The 16,589-nt window shown below is 42.7% G+C and overlaps 1 protein-coding gene across 1 annotated transcript in view; it reads left to right on the top strand.

The window, feature by feature from the left end:
* The window catches only part of LOC308302626 (rho GTPase-activating protein 44-like), a gene marked incomplete at both ends in the record, with an annotated part of 106,247 nt that overhangs the window by 58,742 nt on the left and 30,916 nt on the right, over positions 1-16,589 (top strand). Inside the window, 7 exon segments of the mRNA XM_080746889.1 lie at positions 2,378-2,417; positions 4,123-4,242; positions 6,061-6,137; positions 6,927-7,038; positions 8,154-8,230; positions 9,767-9,884; positions 10,591-10,659. Coding sequence (XP_080603015.1) covers positions 2,378-2,417; positions 4,123-4,242; positions 6,061-6,137; positions 6,927-7,038; positions 8,154-8,230; positions 9,767-9,884; positions 10,591-10,659 — 613 coding nt within the window.

Below are 16,589 nucleotides of genomic sequence, written 5' to 3'. Positions count from 1 at the left end.
GCACGCTACTCCTCCCACAGTTTTTGCACCACACACTCGCGCCATATGTCAAATCGACCGGCTTACTCGGGAATCGTGTGCTAGTAACTTGCTAAGAGAAAGGTTCTATAGTTTAATTGATATTAATTTATTAGTGAATAAATTTTCCCCATTGACTTATAATGGGAATTGCAAAAACTCACATTCAAGTATTTTTCTCTCGTAAACCATAGGAGCTACAGTTTCAAACCTCGGAGAGGAGATTCATAATGATTTTAAGAATGAATCCAAAAATAATTACATCACTCGGCCTCATGGTGGCGCTATAACGGCCCACTTCGCGTTTTGCCCCGTAACTCTTGAACCGTAGATCGGAAAATTAAAATTCTTTTTTCCCTGGATTCCTTGGGTCAAGACGCATCTCCCCATATAGGCCACGCCCATTTGCGCCAGGATAGATTTTCCGCCATCTTGAATTTTCTCCAAAACACACTTTTTGCACCTTTTCCTACATATTTTCTTCAAATGTCACAAAAATCGGTACACATGATCCTGGGTGACCAGAGAGGTGCTACACACACACACACACACACACACACACACACACACACACACACACACACACACACACACACACACAGCTCCACTTCGAACAGAGGTTCGATTTTTTAAATATATTTTGGTGAACGGAAAATTACGAATGCCTCCGTTTTTGGCATTCAGGAGAGATTCAGTCTGAGATTACAGACTCAATGTAGCATTCAGAGATTACGGAATAGTTGTCTGGCTTCAGAGACTAGGGCCCATGTGATTCGTGTCCTACACATTTGGCCATTGGGTCGGCCGCCGTTATTCCCTTATTATGAGAAAACATTTGGCAGAAACCAACGATTTACATTCCTACCCTCTCAGATTTTAACCAATTAGCCATTGTGCACACGAGGAAGCTTTGGGTTTTATTGTGAGAATGCTGGGTCAAGCCTGGCTTGGAGGAGATCAGAGAGGGAGACTAAAGCAAACAATGAGTCAGCAATTCTCCAAGAGTTATGACTCTTTCTTTTAGTCTCTCCTACAAACACTGTCTTTATTTGCTTCTCTCTCTCTCTCTCTCTCTGTCTCTGTCTCCATCCGTGTGAAGTAGGCCTAGTCGTGATGGCAAGATACTGTAAGATAACATGTTGAGATTCCGCAAAGCCAACAGCAGGACTGAGAGAAATCATTGCCTACGGAGAGCACTAAAAGCTGTCACATACGCACGCATGTACGCACGCACGCACGCACACACGCACGCACGCACGCACGCACGCACGCGCACACACACACACACACACACACACACACACACACACACACACACACACAGTGCCTAGGAAAGGCTGTGCCGGGGGAAACTAGGCCACATAATAGGGTCAGAATCTTTTTATGCAGAACAGCCTATGAAGCCACATTTGTGGATGGATAGAATGATTGAAATCGCATGCTGCTAGACGTGATGTCAGAAACTCTGGTCCTGATGAATGCCAAATAAGTCGCAATAAAGCATTGTTGTCACTTAAGGCAAATGTATTGTCCTTTATCTGACCAATGAATCGGTATTTGACAAGTTACTTCTGAAAGTAACCTTTACTTTTTATTTGGTTATAACTTATAAGTTAATGATACAATATGGTTGTTCTTGTTGACACTGTTATTAACATTAACCTGATTTTAAACATTGTGTTCCTAGGGATTTTGTCTCTGTAGATGTTATGGTACTGTTCAAGGCAATGATGCTCATTGACATTTCAACAAAATAGTATTTCCAGGCCTTAAGTCCTGGAAGTGAGATCGATGACATCCATGTGCTGAGAATTCTGGTTCCACAGGGATGGTCTGTTTTTCTGACCACAGCAGACTGCTGGGGCAATGTGCAAATTATCCTTGGTCTAGTCTTCTTGATGAAGGCACAAAAAAAAGAGAGAGAGATTGAGTGAGATAGCAGACATGCATAGCCAATGGGCATCCAAAATGACATTCTACTGTACCTTTTCTCTCGCATCAGCAATGTGAGTTGTGTCATGAAAGACTAACGTCTAATATCTCAACTCTTGCCCAGAGGAGCGGCAAAAGAAACGGTCCTTTGATGTGATCATACAGTGAAATCATCAGTGTTCATTTAACACCAAAGAGTGTGCAAATAGATTAAATTAACACTAGATTTGACTGGGTAGTTCCAGGCATGCACGCACCATTATCATTTATGGCTAATAAATATGCACCAAATGATGTAATTGTGTTGAATCAGCACTATGTGTACTGCACTGTACATTGGCCAATTCCCATTGTACCAGGTTACATAATGTGGGGATTGCTGCTCTGTACTGATGATCTTTCCTCTTTCTCATTTCTTTCTCCACAGGGCTGAAAAAACTGAAGTATTAAGTGAAGACCTACTTCAGGTACACATAATGAGTTACTGTATGTTAATGTGTGCACATGTAAAAATTGTTTGTGCGCGCGCGTATGTGTGTGTGTGTGTGTGTGTGTGCATGCTGTTGTTTTGTATTTGTTATTAAACGTGTCTGTGTGTGTGTGTGTGTGTGTGTGTGTGTGTGTGTGTGTGTGTGTGTGTGTGTGTGTGTGTGTGTGTGTGTGTGTGTGTGTGTGTGTGTGTGTGTGTGTGTGCTTGCTTGCTTGCTTTAGAATCTAGAATTAGATAGTTTTATTGTACATTTTGCACATAGGCCTAATTACTGAACTTTACTTATAAGGGGTCACTCACATACTACAGCAAAACTACAAAAAGCAACATACTGTAAGGAAATAGCATAAGAAGATGACATTGATGATAAAAATAAAAGCTTTAAGGATTTGAGTGTACTGTACACAGTGAGTGTATATACTTTATGCGTGCAATCACATTCGATGCCTCTCAGTATATCTGTGAATGATGTTTACTTTTTTCCTCAAAGGACAAATCATTATTCCTGTGAAGCCAGCGTGTGCAAAAATGACTTTTTGAAAATGACTCCCTGAATTACCTCCAGGCAAAGTTAATAAGCGCTGAGTCGGAACCTCTTATTGCGTGACAATGGCTGAACGTCCCTGCTGATTGACTGAGGGTGCGGTGCGGTAATTGATCAGATTAATGAAGCCCTCAGTTCCCCATCAGTTCCACCGGCGTTGGTTGATAATGATATGAGGGTCGTTTGATCAAGGGGTGACATAATGCACTTTTAGTCGGCACGCTGGCCTGCAGAGCCTCGTTTCATAGAGAGGACCTATCTTTGGAGGCCAGGGACATGCTGGGCCCCTGATTCAGCCCGGGAAAAAGAGTTGGAGAGGCCCTCATTGCACGCTATAGAGAGAGATTTCTCTCTATAGCGCTGCTGCTACTCAAAGATTTGCCCTTTTCAGATCATGACAAGTGACAAGCCAGTGGGCCAAATACATGCGTTATATTTCGTCGTTGTCGGGTGGAAACCATGTATGTCCAAAACCTCTTCTTTTGTATTTATCATTTTAAAAATGATTTAAACTAGTGAAAACAGCCGATCTACAAGCACACAACGCCTCGCGTTGCGAGGCGTTGTGTGCTTGTAGATCTGCTGTTTTCACTACTTTTGTGCAACTGCCTTGTATGATGAAGCGAAAATATTTACAAATTTGAAACTTGGAGATACGAGGTTTCTGCCCGACAGTGACGATTTACTTTGTTGGCCGCCCAGCCCCCAAAATGGAACGAAGGCCGGAAATGAACCGGCCGTTCGGGAGTTGGCACGCTTTTCCCAATGGCCAGCACGTCCCTGTTGGAGGCAGACGGACGGCTCCGGGTGGTTATTCGTTTTCCTTGCAGAGGCTGCACGTGTGTTTTGATCAGAGCTGACTGCATTACACATTCTGGCCTATGGGTCTTTGGATGCCATGTGGCTCCGTATGCATGTCTGTAACTGTCAGTGAGGCTCGTCGTGACTGTGCAGACCAGATATGAACGCAAAGCCCACAGGGCTGTTGTCAGTCAGCAGCAGTAGTGTGTTAGTGCACATGTGTGTGTGCGTGTGCCCATGTTTGTCTGTGTATTGCCGTACAGTATGTGTGCATGTCAGTGCTGTTGTCAGTGCATATATGGCGGACTTAACTCCTATCTGTGCTCCACTGTTTCAGGTGGAGAAGCGCCTGGAGTTGGTCAAGCAGGTGTCCCACAGCACACACAAGAAGCTGACGGCTTGTCTGCAGGGCCAACAGGGCGTGGATGTGGACAAGAAGTCTGTCAGATCGCCCTCGGTGAGAGACTACTTAAGCATGTGTGTGTGTGTGTGTGTGTGTGTGTGTGTGTGTGTGTGTGTGTGTGTGTGTGTGTGTGTGTGTGTGTGTGTGTGTGTGTGTGTGTGTGTGTGTGTGTGTGTGTTAGTTACGCGCAGGGCCCGGGAGCTGATCTACAAGCTCACAACGCCTCGCATCCACGACGCGTTGTGAGCTTGTAGATCTGCTATTTTCCAGGCGCAGAAACTCGCAGGATGAGTGTGCGTCCGTGCATCCGTGCGTGCGTGCGTGCCTTTCTGTCTGTCTGTCTGTAATCAATGGTCCGTACATAAAATAAAACCTCTATATTATACTACAGTAATCCATTGTTAAATCAGTTTAATCAGTCGTTAATCCAGTTCTCAAGTGGCTTATGCTGGGACTAGCCAGATTCATCCTGTTTAATCTGTCTGTCTTTATGTGTGAACGAAAAGTGTTCAAGTTCAGCTTTAATGAACTCTGGCAAGGATTTAATGTTTTTGACCCCGTCTGTCCTTTAGTCTGTCTGTCTTTCTGTCTGTCTGTCTGTCTGTCTCTGACAGTTAGCTTGAGAAGGCAAAGAGACACACAATCCTGAAAACTTTGCTCTAATGTGCAAATCAGTTTTCAATGTCAGCAATAGAACTTCAAACAACATTATGATTGAAATGAGAACACACGAGAAAATTAAGTAACCAATGTGTTTTTAGTATTTTACAGTACAATTGATGTAATCGGTTTCATACGTGTCACTACCAGTCCTGTTTCTGAAAACTGTTCTACCTGCATCATCCGCCTGTGGTCGAGTCTCCCTTGTCTTACATATTTTTGATTTTAAGTCATAACATTGTTCCATCTGTCATGTGTGCACAAATGAAAACAATAATGTCCGTTCTGGACCCCCTGTCTGGGTCCAGAACGGGTTTATTTCTCAATAATGACCGTCTCGCCATTGATTATCTTGCTTACTACATGGCTATTTAATAATTAATTAATTAATTAATACATTGACCCAAAAGTACAGTAATAACAAAATAAAAGATTTCTTTGCTTACAGTAATGAAAGCAATCCATTAATTTATGCCAGCCGCATCCGTCCAGTGCAATGTGTTGCCTTGGAAAACAACGGGAAGTGTTGATAAAATAGAATAACTTTGGTTATTGCTTTGTCTATTTCTTGCGTCAAATGTTTTTAAAAACATTCTTGAGAGCAATGTCTAGCTGTACATTACATTGTGTGTTTATTTACATACTATAACTGCCATGTTGGATATGGCTAAAGAAAAACACACAGATTGATATGAGCAGGTGCTCTGAGCCTTTGATTAGACAGCGGTCTGTTATTGAGCGGTCATCATTGAAAAATATCAGACTGATTAATTCAGTGATTGACCTCAGAGTCAAGCATCCAACCAAGATATATTGGTAAGTGGTGCATTTATATAGCGCTTTTATCCAAGGCGCTTTACATAGATTGTGCATTACATTGACCCACACATTCATACAACGATGGCGGAGGAAACCATGCAAGGCAACAACCTACTCACCGGGAGCAACTAGGGGTTCAGACGAGTCTTGCTCAAGGACTCTTCGACATTAACTTAGGGGGAGCCCGGATTTGAACTGGGAACCCTTCGGGAACCCTTTGTGCTCTAATGTCGGTTTCTCTATCCCTGAGCTATGCTGCCCCTATTAAAATAATATATGAACAGTTAAGGATATCAGTGTCACGGGTTGTACTAGAACACATCATCTTCAGTGTCCTCTTTCTTGGCTAATGCTCTTCCTGGTCTCTGTGTGTTTTTGTTTGTTTGTGTGTAGAAGAAGCTTCCCCTCACAACACTAGCACAATGTATGGTGGAAGGTGCTGCAGTGCTTGGAGACGAATCGCTACTGGGGTGAGTTTACCACACACGCACACGTGCGCGCACACACACACACACACACACACACACACACACACACACACACACACACACACACACACACACACACACACACACACACACACACACACTAGTCAATTATTGATTTATGTTCATGTAGTGGTGGTGTGGACGGAGGCCTCTGGATTAAATGCTAAATGCCTTAATTGTAAATTGTACTGCTACCACCCTACGGCACCACTCTACCACCCCATTCCTGCTTTTTTGCTGTATATTCTCAGCTCGTAATTTACTTAAGCCCTATAAACTTATTTAAACAACAAATAGTGACATTTGTGACCGTGTAGATCAGCTACTGTATGTTTGCAATTTTGGAATACATTTTAAAGAAGGAAACTTTGACCTAACGTATAATGATATGCACAAAATAGGGACGCCAGGGTTAATGCGCTTAAAGGAGGTTGAGTTTTAGTATAAAACTATAGACCATATTGTACAGTATATGAGAAAACATTACACATTTCATCAGCCTACAGTACACCTTCATCTCCATGTTTCTAAACATATTTTCAGTAAAGAAATGCGAAATGCACCAATTTTCAGCAAAGAAATGTGCTGTGTTCTGTTATGCCGTGGAGTCATTAAAATGTCATTTCTGATGTTTCCTTCGTTGCGACAGGCTGCAATAATAACCGAGGAAATGTAATTCATGTGGCGTAGGGAAAACGGAAAGACGTGTTTATTATTGCATGTTGTCGTGAGCTGTGGAGTGATGTTGTCCTTGATGATTTGCTGCCGTAGGAAAATGCTGAAGCTGTGTGGCGACACACAGGACAGGCTGGCCCAGGAGCTCATCCTGTTCGAGCTCACCATCGAGAGAGACGTCATCGAGCCCCTTTACGAACTTGCAGAGGTATGTCAGATTCTCTAGTAAATGCCACGCGGTGAAATGGACTGTTTATGACATGTAGTGTCACGGCACTGGAAAGAAATTGGGTATAATTCCTACTATCTACTAGGCATGATCGCGATTGTGAAAATGCATGTTTGACCCCCAGACCAACCCCATATTTCAAACATGGCAGCCATGTTTGTTTACATATGAAGAAAACATGATGGCTGCTATCTCATGAATGCCTGAACAGATTTCCAAGCAGATTTTGTTTTTGTTTGAAAGCTGTGAACGGCGCGCACACACGTGGTGCATGTCCGTGCATGATCCGTTAAAAACTAAATCGTGGCAGTTCAGCCTGAAAGTAGCCATTTTTTAAGGGCAACAAATAAGTTAACACTTTAACTCTGAGAGTATAATAATGGAACTGGTTCAGTTTCCATTTGTACACTCAGAGTTATGGGCTCCTTGAAATATAATGGTCTACAAGAAACATATCAGAGCCATCATTAGTATCATTGGTAAGACCTGTGAAGGAAGTAAGGAAGGGGCCCAATTTCTTTCCAATATGGCTGCTGTGCATAGAGCCTATGTTGCTCTTACGCCACACTTGGGATGAGAAATCTCACCCGTGTGAATATGGTCAATAGGGACTGTTAACAAAATGTTATTGTCTCAGTGATGTGCTTCTACTGCTTCATAGATTAGATTGAATTGATCCAGAGTAACTGTAGACATGCAGAGGCCTGGGCAAACTCTAAGCATTCAGCAAGTGTCTAGCTTTGACTCACTTGATATCAATCTACTTCACTGCTTCAGAGTAGGGAGGCTAACCAGTCACTGCAGTGAGTGCTTGTTTTGATACCCAGCATGGATAGGAAGGATGTTTTGAAGGGAATACCTAGGATTGACAAGACATGAGTATTGTATTGATGTAATCTGACCAGTAGAGTAATTAGCATTGTCTTGGCCATGTAATCATAAATAATAATTGGTCCAATGCTGAGGTGATTGTTTGGCTGCAGCAGGTGCACAGCCTATGACAGTACTGGCTCTGTTTTGTTCTATCTCTCTCCCACCAAGAGAGACGAGAACCTAAACACACCACTCTGTTCTGTCTGTTACAATCTTCCCAGGTGGAAATCCCAAATATCCAGAAACAAAGGAAACATTTAGCTAAACTGGTCCTGGACATGGACTCCGCACGCACACGGTAAGAGCTCTTTCTCCCTCTGTGTGTGTGTGTGTGTGTGTGTGTGTGTGTGTGTGTGTGTGTGTGCGTGTGTGTGCGTGCGTGCGTGAGAGTGAGAGAGAAACTCCATCCCATGTGAACAGTGTGCCCACTGCCCAGAAGCCTCTGACTGAATGTCACTGGGGTTTGATTGCACATTAATACACTTAACCACTTAAGCCCCATTTTATACACTAGAAGCTGGGCCGCCCGTAGATACTGTAGTACTGACGGTGGAAATATAAAAAATGGCTGTGAGTCTGAATATATGAATAGACACTGGTTGTCATTTGCTTTTATAGCCACTCCTTTTATACCATTGATGTATGTATATTATTTTGTGTTAGGCAGGTGTAAGAACTATTCAAATATAAATCAGCATTATTTTGAACATAGATCTCAGGAAAATCTTCCCAATTCAGTCCTACACGTGACAATAACCATACTCTCGTGTTGCATATATGTTCATGTTCTGATATAAAAACACGTAGCAATTCATTGAAATAATGTCGCTGCAGAATTACCTCCTGGGCGATCAGAGCTCCAAGCAGTCCCTCTGTGCTGACTCACGCTCATCTCATTCCTTCTATGAGCTGTGAAATGAGGAAATGTGATGGGAAATTATTTGTCTCACTGTGTGTGGTTGAATGGCTGCAATTGGATTGGGTTTTTCCTTTATTTATTTTTGCTGACCCAAATCTGAACCCCCCCCCCCCCCCCATACACAGTATTGTGTGCTGAGCTACTCTGGCAGCAGTATGCATTATCTCTCTGCCCAGAGACTCTGAGGATGTGCAGACACACCTAGATATGATATATTTAACCACATGAACACCAGCGACCGTATTCTGGGCATGTCATGATAGGCGAATATAGCATATCTATCTACATGCTCACAATAGATCGTGTTGTGAGCTTTTTGGCAAAGAGATTTGGTGTAGAGGGAAAAAAGGAGGGGACCAAATAGACCTTGAGTTTGATAGAGAGGTTTGATGTACAAATGGCACAAGGCAATTGAGCAAGCAAGTGAATTGACCTATTCCCACAGAGTCTGTTATGCGGTCAGGTTATACTCATTGGGGTGTGCTGCCTTGTGAATAAGGTCAGTATAGAAGATGATATACAGTAGTACAGGGGAGGCAGTGGCTCAGGGCTAGAGTTGCCGTCTTAGAACACGGAGGGTTCCCCAAGTGTTCCCAGTTTGATCCCGGGCTCCCCCAGAGTGTGTCCAAGAGTCCTTGAGCAAGACTCCCAGTGAGCATGTTGGTGCCTTGCATGGTTTCCTCTGCCATCGGTGTATGAATGTGTGTTTGAATGTAATGTAAAGCGCCTTGGATAAATGCGCTAATCGCGCTATATAAATTTAACATTTACAGTACACCACTAAAAGTACCTTTATTTGCTCTGTTTGATATCAACCTTTGGGAAACAGTGAGTGTGAAGTAATTGCTTGGCTAAGCGCATCAAACGCTGACAAATAATGTTCTAAAAGACTGTTCCATGCTGTCATGTTTCCAGATATTACCAATCCTCCAAGTCCTCAGGACAGTCCAGTAACTTGCAGCCGATAGGGGCCAAGGCAGACCACCACAGGGAGGAGATGGAAGAGGCAGCCAACCGCATGGAGATCTGTCGAGTCAGTCTTCTGCTTACTTGAGCTCACTTGCACACTAATAAACCGATCATAGTCTCACAGTTGCCAGATTATTCAAGTGGCCATGTAAACACAGCATAGTGCAATACCCTTAACCGCTGAAATTATGAATATGAACATCCATGTGAAACTCAAAGCAATCCCATGTTGAGAATGTGTTACAATCGATGCAGAGTTCCAAGAGTCCTTGGAGAGAAATCCAACTATTAACTGAATAATTGAATACATTATTGCATTAGAGTTCAAGTAAACACGTAAATCGAATTGCTACCATAACTGGAATATTTCCTGTTATCGGATTATTATCATATTTTATGACTGTGATTAAATGTATACTGGACTAATGCCGTTACCTAACAGATCACTGTTAATGATTGCTAGCACATTGAGGAGATGTATTAATCTTACATCCAAGTAGTACTGTATCATATTTTCATTGATGTCTCATGAGAAGAAACTGTTTATCAAATATTAGACCCGCCTGGTCCTCATGATGAACAGGGGGAAGCTACGTTATGATCAGATTTTTATATCGCCCCAGCAGAGGGAGATGCGGATTAAAGGAGGATTTATAAGCCTGGAGATGTTGCATTTCTGTGTCATGCTTTTCCCAAAGCTTTGGAGTAAAAAAATTGGATGTTGTTGTTTTTTGTTTGTTTGAAATATGTTCTTGTCTGTGTTCCCTTAGGATCAACTATCAGCAGATATGTACAGCTTTGTGGCCAAAGAAATTGATTATTCCAGCTACTTCCAGACAGTAAGCACAACACTATAATACTGTGGTGCTAATAGAGATACATGTTCATCCATATAAAGAACATACTGTTGTTTCCTGTCGAGATTGGCAGATTTCACCCAGGTTTTTTCCTCTCACTCACGTCACTTTGTTTGCTGACCTCACTTAAGGCCCCTTTACACTGGGCCGAGCCCGGGGCCGATTCCCCGGGGCCGATTGTCGGGATGATCCCCCGGGAAAATCGTTCGGTCGGCCCCGGACTCGGTCTTGGGTTTGTACGGTACCCCGACACGATCGGATTATGTTAATGGGATTTTTATGGCCTCGGGACTCGTCGGAAGCTCTCCCGAGAATATCAAAAAAGCTTGATATTCTCGGGTCATCGGGTAGGAATCCTTTACAATTATTGTCGTCTGAATGAGCACACGGGATTGCTTCAGATTATATGAAGCCATCTCCTCCTCCTTTTTTTTAGGCTGCGCAGAGTGTAGGCTATTCTGTCACCTCACAATAGAATAGCCTACACTTTTATTATTATTATTATCCTACTTACTTTTTACTTTAGCCTACTTTCTCCCTAAAATGTTGTAATCACTTGTTCAAAAACGTTATAGCCTATAGCGTTCTTTTTTCTTTTCTTTTTTCCTTCTGCGCAGTCATTTGGCGACAAGGCAGTGTAGGCCTATTCTATCACCTCACGAAAGCCTTTCCCCATATATATATATATATAATATATTTTTTATATTTATAAAAGATAATAATATATTGGGCTATCATCATCCTTTTTGGACAGTTGGTTGAAGGCTTGGATGAGGCAATGGATTTTATTAAATCAATGATATTGGAGATGCGACACTCTCAGCCGTGTCTTGGATGCGCATCACATTGCACACTGCGAAAGTTTGGGTACAAACATTCCAGAAGAGTGGCAGTGATGGAGACTGTAATCTTTTAAAATATGTATAGTGAATGAAATCATACTGGACGACTGCATTATTATGCCCTTCTTAACTATGCGTAAAACAATTTACACCTACCAGAGGAGCGAGACGCGCGCTGGGATCCTTTCCACTTTATCACAGATGCAATATCTGTTCTTATTTTTATAGTTAACTTAATATCTAGTAGTCATGCAGAGCCAGATGTCTCGCTTGCCAAAAAATAACTGAATATATAATTATAATATCTATAAAGTGAGACATACAACACAAGATCAAAATGTCGTGAGCTTGTAGCGCTAATATTTCAACACGCATGATTATGAAACCTTACCAAATGGAGCCATAGGCCTATGGCGGTTTCATTTTACGCCCTCAAGAAGATTAATAGGGTCCATTTGGTTACCATCTCCATAAGCTGGGGAATGTGTGGAAAGGGAGAGGACGCGTCGTTCGCTTCACGCTGTTGGTTACAACAATATATTCATTATTTATTTATTTTGGTCGGCAAAGCCCATGGGACCTTCCGCGATCCCACGTTGGGTCGGGAACCATATAGTTTGAGAACCGCTGCCCCTTTCAAAATAATATAACAGGCTAATAGGTCTATGTGACTGGCATCACATTGACTCATCCTTCAACAAGCGTATGAAAAATAGCCGATCTGCAAGCTCACAACGGAGGAGAGGGAGAGAGCTATAGGAGGAGAAATCACAATAATACATCCCGGGTTAATTTGCGTGTTTCTTCCCCTTTTAATTAATTGTATTATGTAATCACGATGTAGCGCACAACATCGTTCAAGTTCAAACTCTCTCATGCTCACAAGACGCTCAGACAACATGTCGCTTTGATGTCATTGATCAGATACACACCTGAAAGTATTCACGCTATGATGAACAGTTAATTTGAGCAGTGATGGTAAAAGTAGGCTACTCCCATTCTTTACTTAACTCATTGAGTGCCAATCCAGAACTAGTTCGGCTTTATTATCGCATCCCACAGTGCCGATCCCGAACTAGTTCGGCTTTTTAATAAAAAAAATTAAATTAAATTAAAAAAAAAAAATTTTTTTTCAAAAAAAATCTTTTTTGTCCTCTGCTTACAGAGGACGATATTTGCCGATATTTGCTGATATTTACCATCCACTCCAATGCAATCCAGGATCTTTAGTGCTCATTTTCTCTGTTTCTTCTCCCATGCATTAGGTGTGCAAGGTTTAATCATGGCTAAGTTGACGAAAATCTAAATCTAAAATGCTTGGTAGCCAATAGCTAACTTCAAGCTAACTTCATCCTCTTCCTGTACATGCTCAAAGGAAAGTGTTCTGGCAAGTCATGGCTCCAGGGCTTGGGCATGCATTACCAGCATATCTCCATTATTCTCTGGTCACTGGGCGCCCTCTAGTGGTGATAGGCTGGCATTAAATGAGTTAAGTAAAAGTATCAATACTGCATTATTAGCTACAAATATGTCACAGACAGAGAGAGAGAGAGAGAGAGAGAGAGAGAGAGAGAGAGAGAGAGAGAGAGACTCTTTATTATATATATAACGGCGAATATATCGCCGTTTTAATATTTAAAGCACCATGCGTGCCTTAACTCTTCCCACGCTTTGAACGTTAACGTTCGCCCCATTTTTTACAGAACCTCGATGCCAATACGGCGCTCGTTCGGTTCGTTCGTCTGATGACTGTAAGCTGATGAGGGGTCGCGCGGCCGTCTACTGTAAACACATTTTCCGCGGTGATGGTGTAAAAATCCATTATGCGTTAGATCAACGGAGAACAATTCACTTCCTTGTTGATTTCCTCCGGCTGTAAGGCTCTGTGGCCAGTGACTGGTCTTCTTCTTCTTCAACACATAACAGGCAAATTCACATTCATTCTCGCATGACGCCGCCCTCTGCTGCCTGGCAGACCAAAGTGCACTATTGCACAACCAAAGAAAAAAAATAAAAAAAAATAAATGTCTGTCTGTCTATCTACTATAACGTCGCAAAGGTAAGCCGCTTTTTGATGGCGCCAGACCCAATAAATAAATAAATGATCTGGCAGTAGGAGAGTTAAGAGGCTGCGCAAAAAAAGCGAAGGAAAAAAAAGCAAAGGGGCAAATACACGTTATACACAGTAGTCTATTATGTAGGCTGGGAACGTGAGTTAATCAGTGAGAATGCTTTCGTCCAGTCTCCTATATAGCAAGCATGATGCTTTCATACCATTTTTTTTTGACTGATTGACAGGCGAGGAGGTGTAAACTGTACACTTTATCGTGCACATATATCCATTCTCAGAACAACAAATGCATTCCCCTTGTTTTCACCTAAAAACCGGATTAATTCTTCAAAATGTGGACTACATCACATCACAGATGCAGCGCACTCAAGGTAATTAACTGTCAAACCAAACCTCGCCGTTGTGACGCTGTAAAAGATGATTTGACAGCCAACTCCAAGCCAAATATATTATTGCGACCGAAGGTCGCATATACTCTGAAGAATCGTGTCGCTTGAGTGTCCGAAGCCTCGTGACCGTCCTTCCGAAGCCTCTGTGATGTCAGTGTGATGTCAGCGAGTTGTGACATCACTTCCTGTACAGGGCAGCTACACGAAATGTGGATAACACTATATATGGAGATAGTCCAGTCCATCATGTCATATGGGACTACCGTCATAGAAAGTAGCCATTGTTAGGCCGGAGTCAATGGCTGTCTGTCTGACTGTCAAGTCTGCCATTGACTTGCAGCGCATGAACGCCGCACTGGAGCGTGAAAACCAACAGGCCTGATGGAAAATGATACATGGCCGCAGGCTTTGTGACGTCCCACATCTTATGTGCTGGGCATACTACTAACCGACGCCAAGGACCTCCAGAGGCCATACAAAGAGTATCTAACCCGAGGCCCCTTACTAAGTAGCATACATTTACAACATACCTTCTCCAAAAACATCAATATTGAACTCCATATGTATATGGATACATACATGTATTTTTATTAATAAAGGATAAAATAAAATAAAAATGCCATAGATGGGCATTCCCAAAAGCAAAATCCCTTTATGCCCATATATGGGGATTTCTGATGTCATCAATCTCTGGCCCTAACTAGCTCAAAAGCCTGCTTTACTCTGATTTACACCCTACCTTTCCAGATGATGACCTATTGGGTACACACTTATGTCCAAATATAGAAATCCCAAGGCATCAAACCTAAGCTTGGCTTTACTAATTAACATATGTTTCATGCCCATATATGGAGATCCCTGTCCCAATGTTATCAATATTAAAGGGATAAGAAACCCCGCCTCTAATTTGTTTTATGGGATTTCAGAACATGAAAAGATTTCTAAAATGTAGGCGTGGTTATCTGCCGTTGTGGGGGGAGGGGGCGGAGTAATGCGTCTTCTTAGAGAGAGACAGACAGACCGAAGCTGTCAGCAGTGGGAACTTGTTGCTTTTCCATTTCGGAAACATTTTTTAAAACCAGCCATTGGAGGTGTAAAAAGTATAAAGATTCGGCAACTCCATGTTCTGTAACCAATTAAAATGTGCAGGTATTTTACAAAGAAGCTGGCTGAGCATTTATCCATGGACACACTTTCTCCAGCTTTGGACTGTTTACCACGGAACCGAAGAAGAAGGGACGCTAATCGCCGATAGCTATTTTCTGTGTAGTGTGTGTGTGTGTGTGTGTGTGTGTGTGTGTGTCGTGACAGTGCGCGCACACACACAACGTCCACAAACGAAAACTAGCAGATCTACAAGCTCACAACGCGTCGCTTTTTTTGTGAGCTTGTATATCTGGTATGTAGCTATGTAGCCTAGCTAACAGCCGTAGTAGCAGCAGCTTGACATGTAAACACGTTGGTTTCGGCTCTACGGCTATTAGCTAGCTAGGCTACATACATAGCCGATATACAAGCTCACAACGCGTCGCTTGCGCGACGCGTTGTGAGCTTGTAGATCTGCTATTTTTCGCGTGTGGACGTTGTGTGTGTGCGTGCACTGTCACGACACGCACGCACGCACGTACCCCCCCCACACACACACACACACACTACACAGAAAATAACACAGGCACCACACAGTGTAACTGTCTGTTGACACAGAGCCTGCTCTTCTCTCTGGCTGAAACAAGCATACAGTGAAACCACGCCCCCCTTGATACAACTCTGTAAAACACACGTTAATATTAATTAGATATGCCTACGTCACATTACACCACAGAACAATGATAGCTAATATTTAATGAGTGGCGCGAAATATTTCCTTTTGACCTAGAAACTGGAAGTACACAGAAATAGCTACAGAGACAGCAGAAAGCTCTGAATCCCCAAGCCTATGGGCAAATTGAACCATATCACTGCTCCCTATCACAAGTGACTCATTTATATAACTAGAAGCTGGGCCGCCCTTCGGGCGGCCCAGCGTCTAGTCGGCGACCTGGCCAACTCGGAACAATGTAAATAGGGAATGAATGCCCCGCCCTTTAATGCAAACCCCATTATACCTGTTTTCATAGGACCCGTTTTGACCATTTGTCTGCCTGTGTCCATTTTTGCCCATATATGGAGATATCTGTATCTGTCTGTCGGTGTCCATTTTATGTCCATATATGGAGATCACTGCAGTTATAGTTCTGGGTCCATTTTATGCCCATATATGCCCATATATGGAGATATCTGTCTATCTGCATCCATTTTATGCCCATATATGGAGATCTCTGTATCTGTCTGTCTGTGTCCCTTTTATGCCCGTATATGGAGATCTTTGTGATTCTGCATCCATTGTATGCCCATATATGCCATATATGGAGATATCTGTTTATCTGCGTCCATTTTATGCCCATATATGAGATTTCTGGGCCGCCCTTCGGGCGGCCCAGCGTCTAGTCGGCGACCTGGCCAACTCGGAACAATGTAAATAGGGAATGAATGCCCCGCCCTTTAATGCAAACCCCATTATACCTGTTTTCATAGGACCCGTTTTGACCATTTGTCTGCCTGTGTCCATTT

This window comes from Nannobrachium achirus (genome assembly GCF_963921795.1).
Source record: "Nannobrachium achirus genome assembly, chromosome: 18".
NCBI lineage: Eukaryota > Metazoa > Chordata > Actinopteri > Myctophiformes > Myctophidae > Nannobrachium > Nannobrachium achirus.
This window is presented reverse-complemented; position numbering and strand designations above follow the sequence as displayed.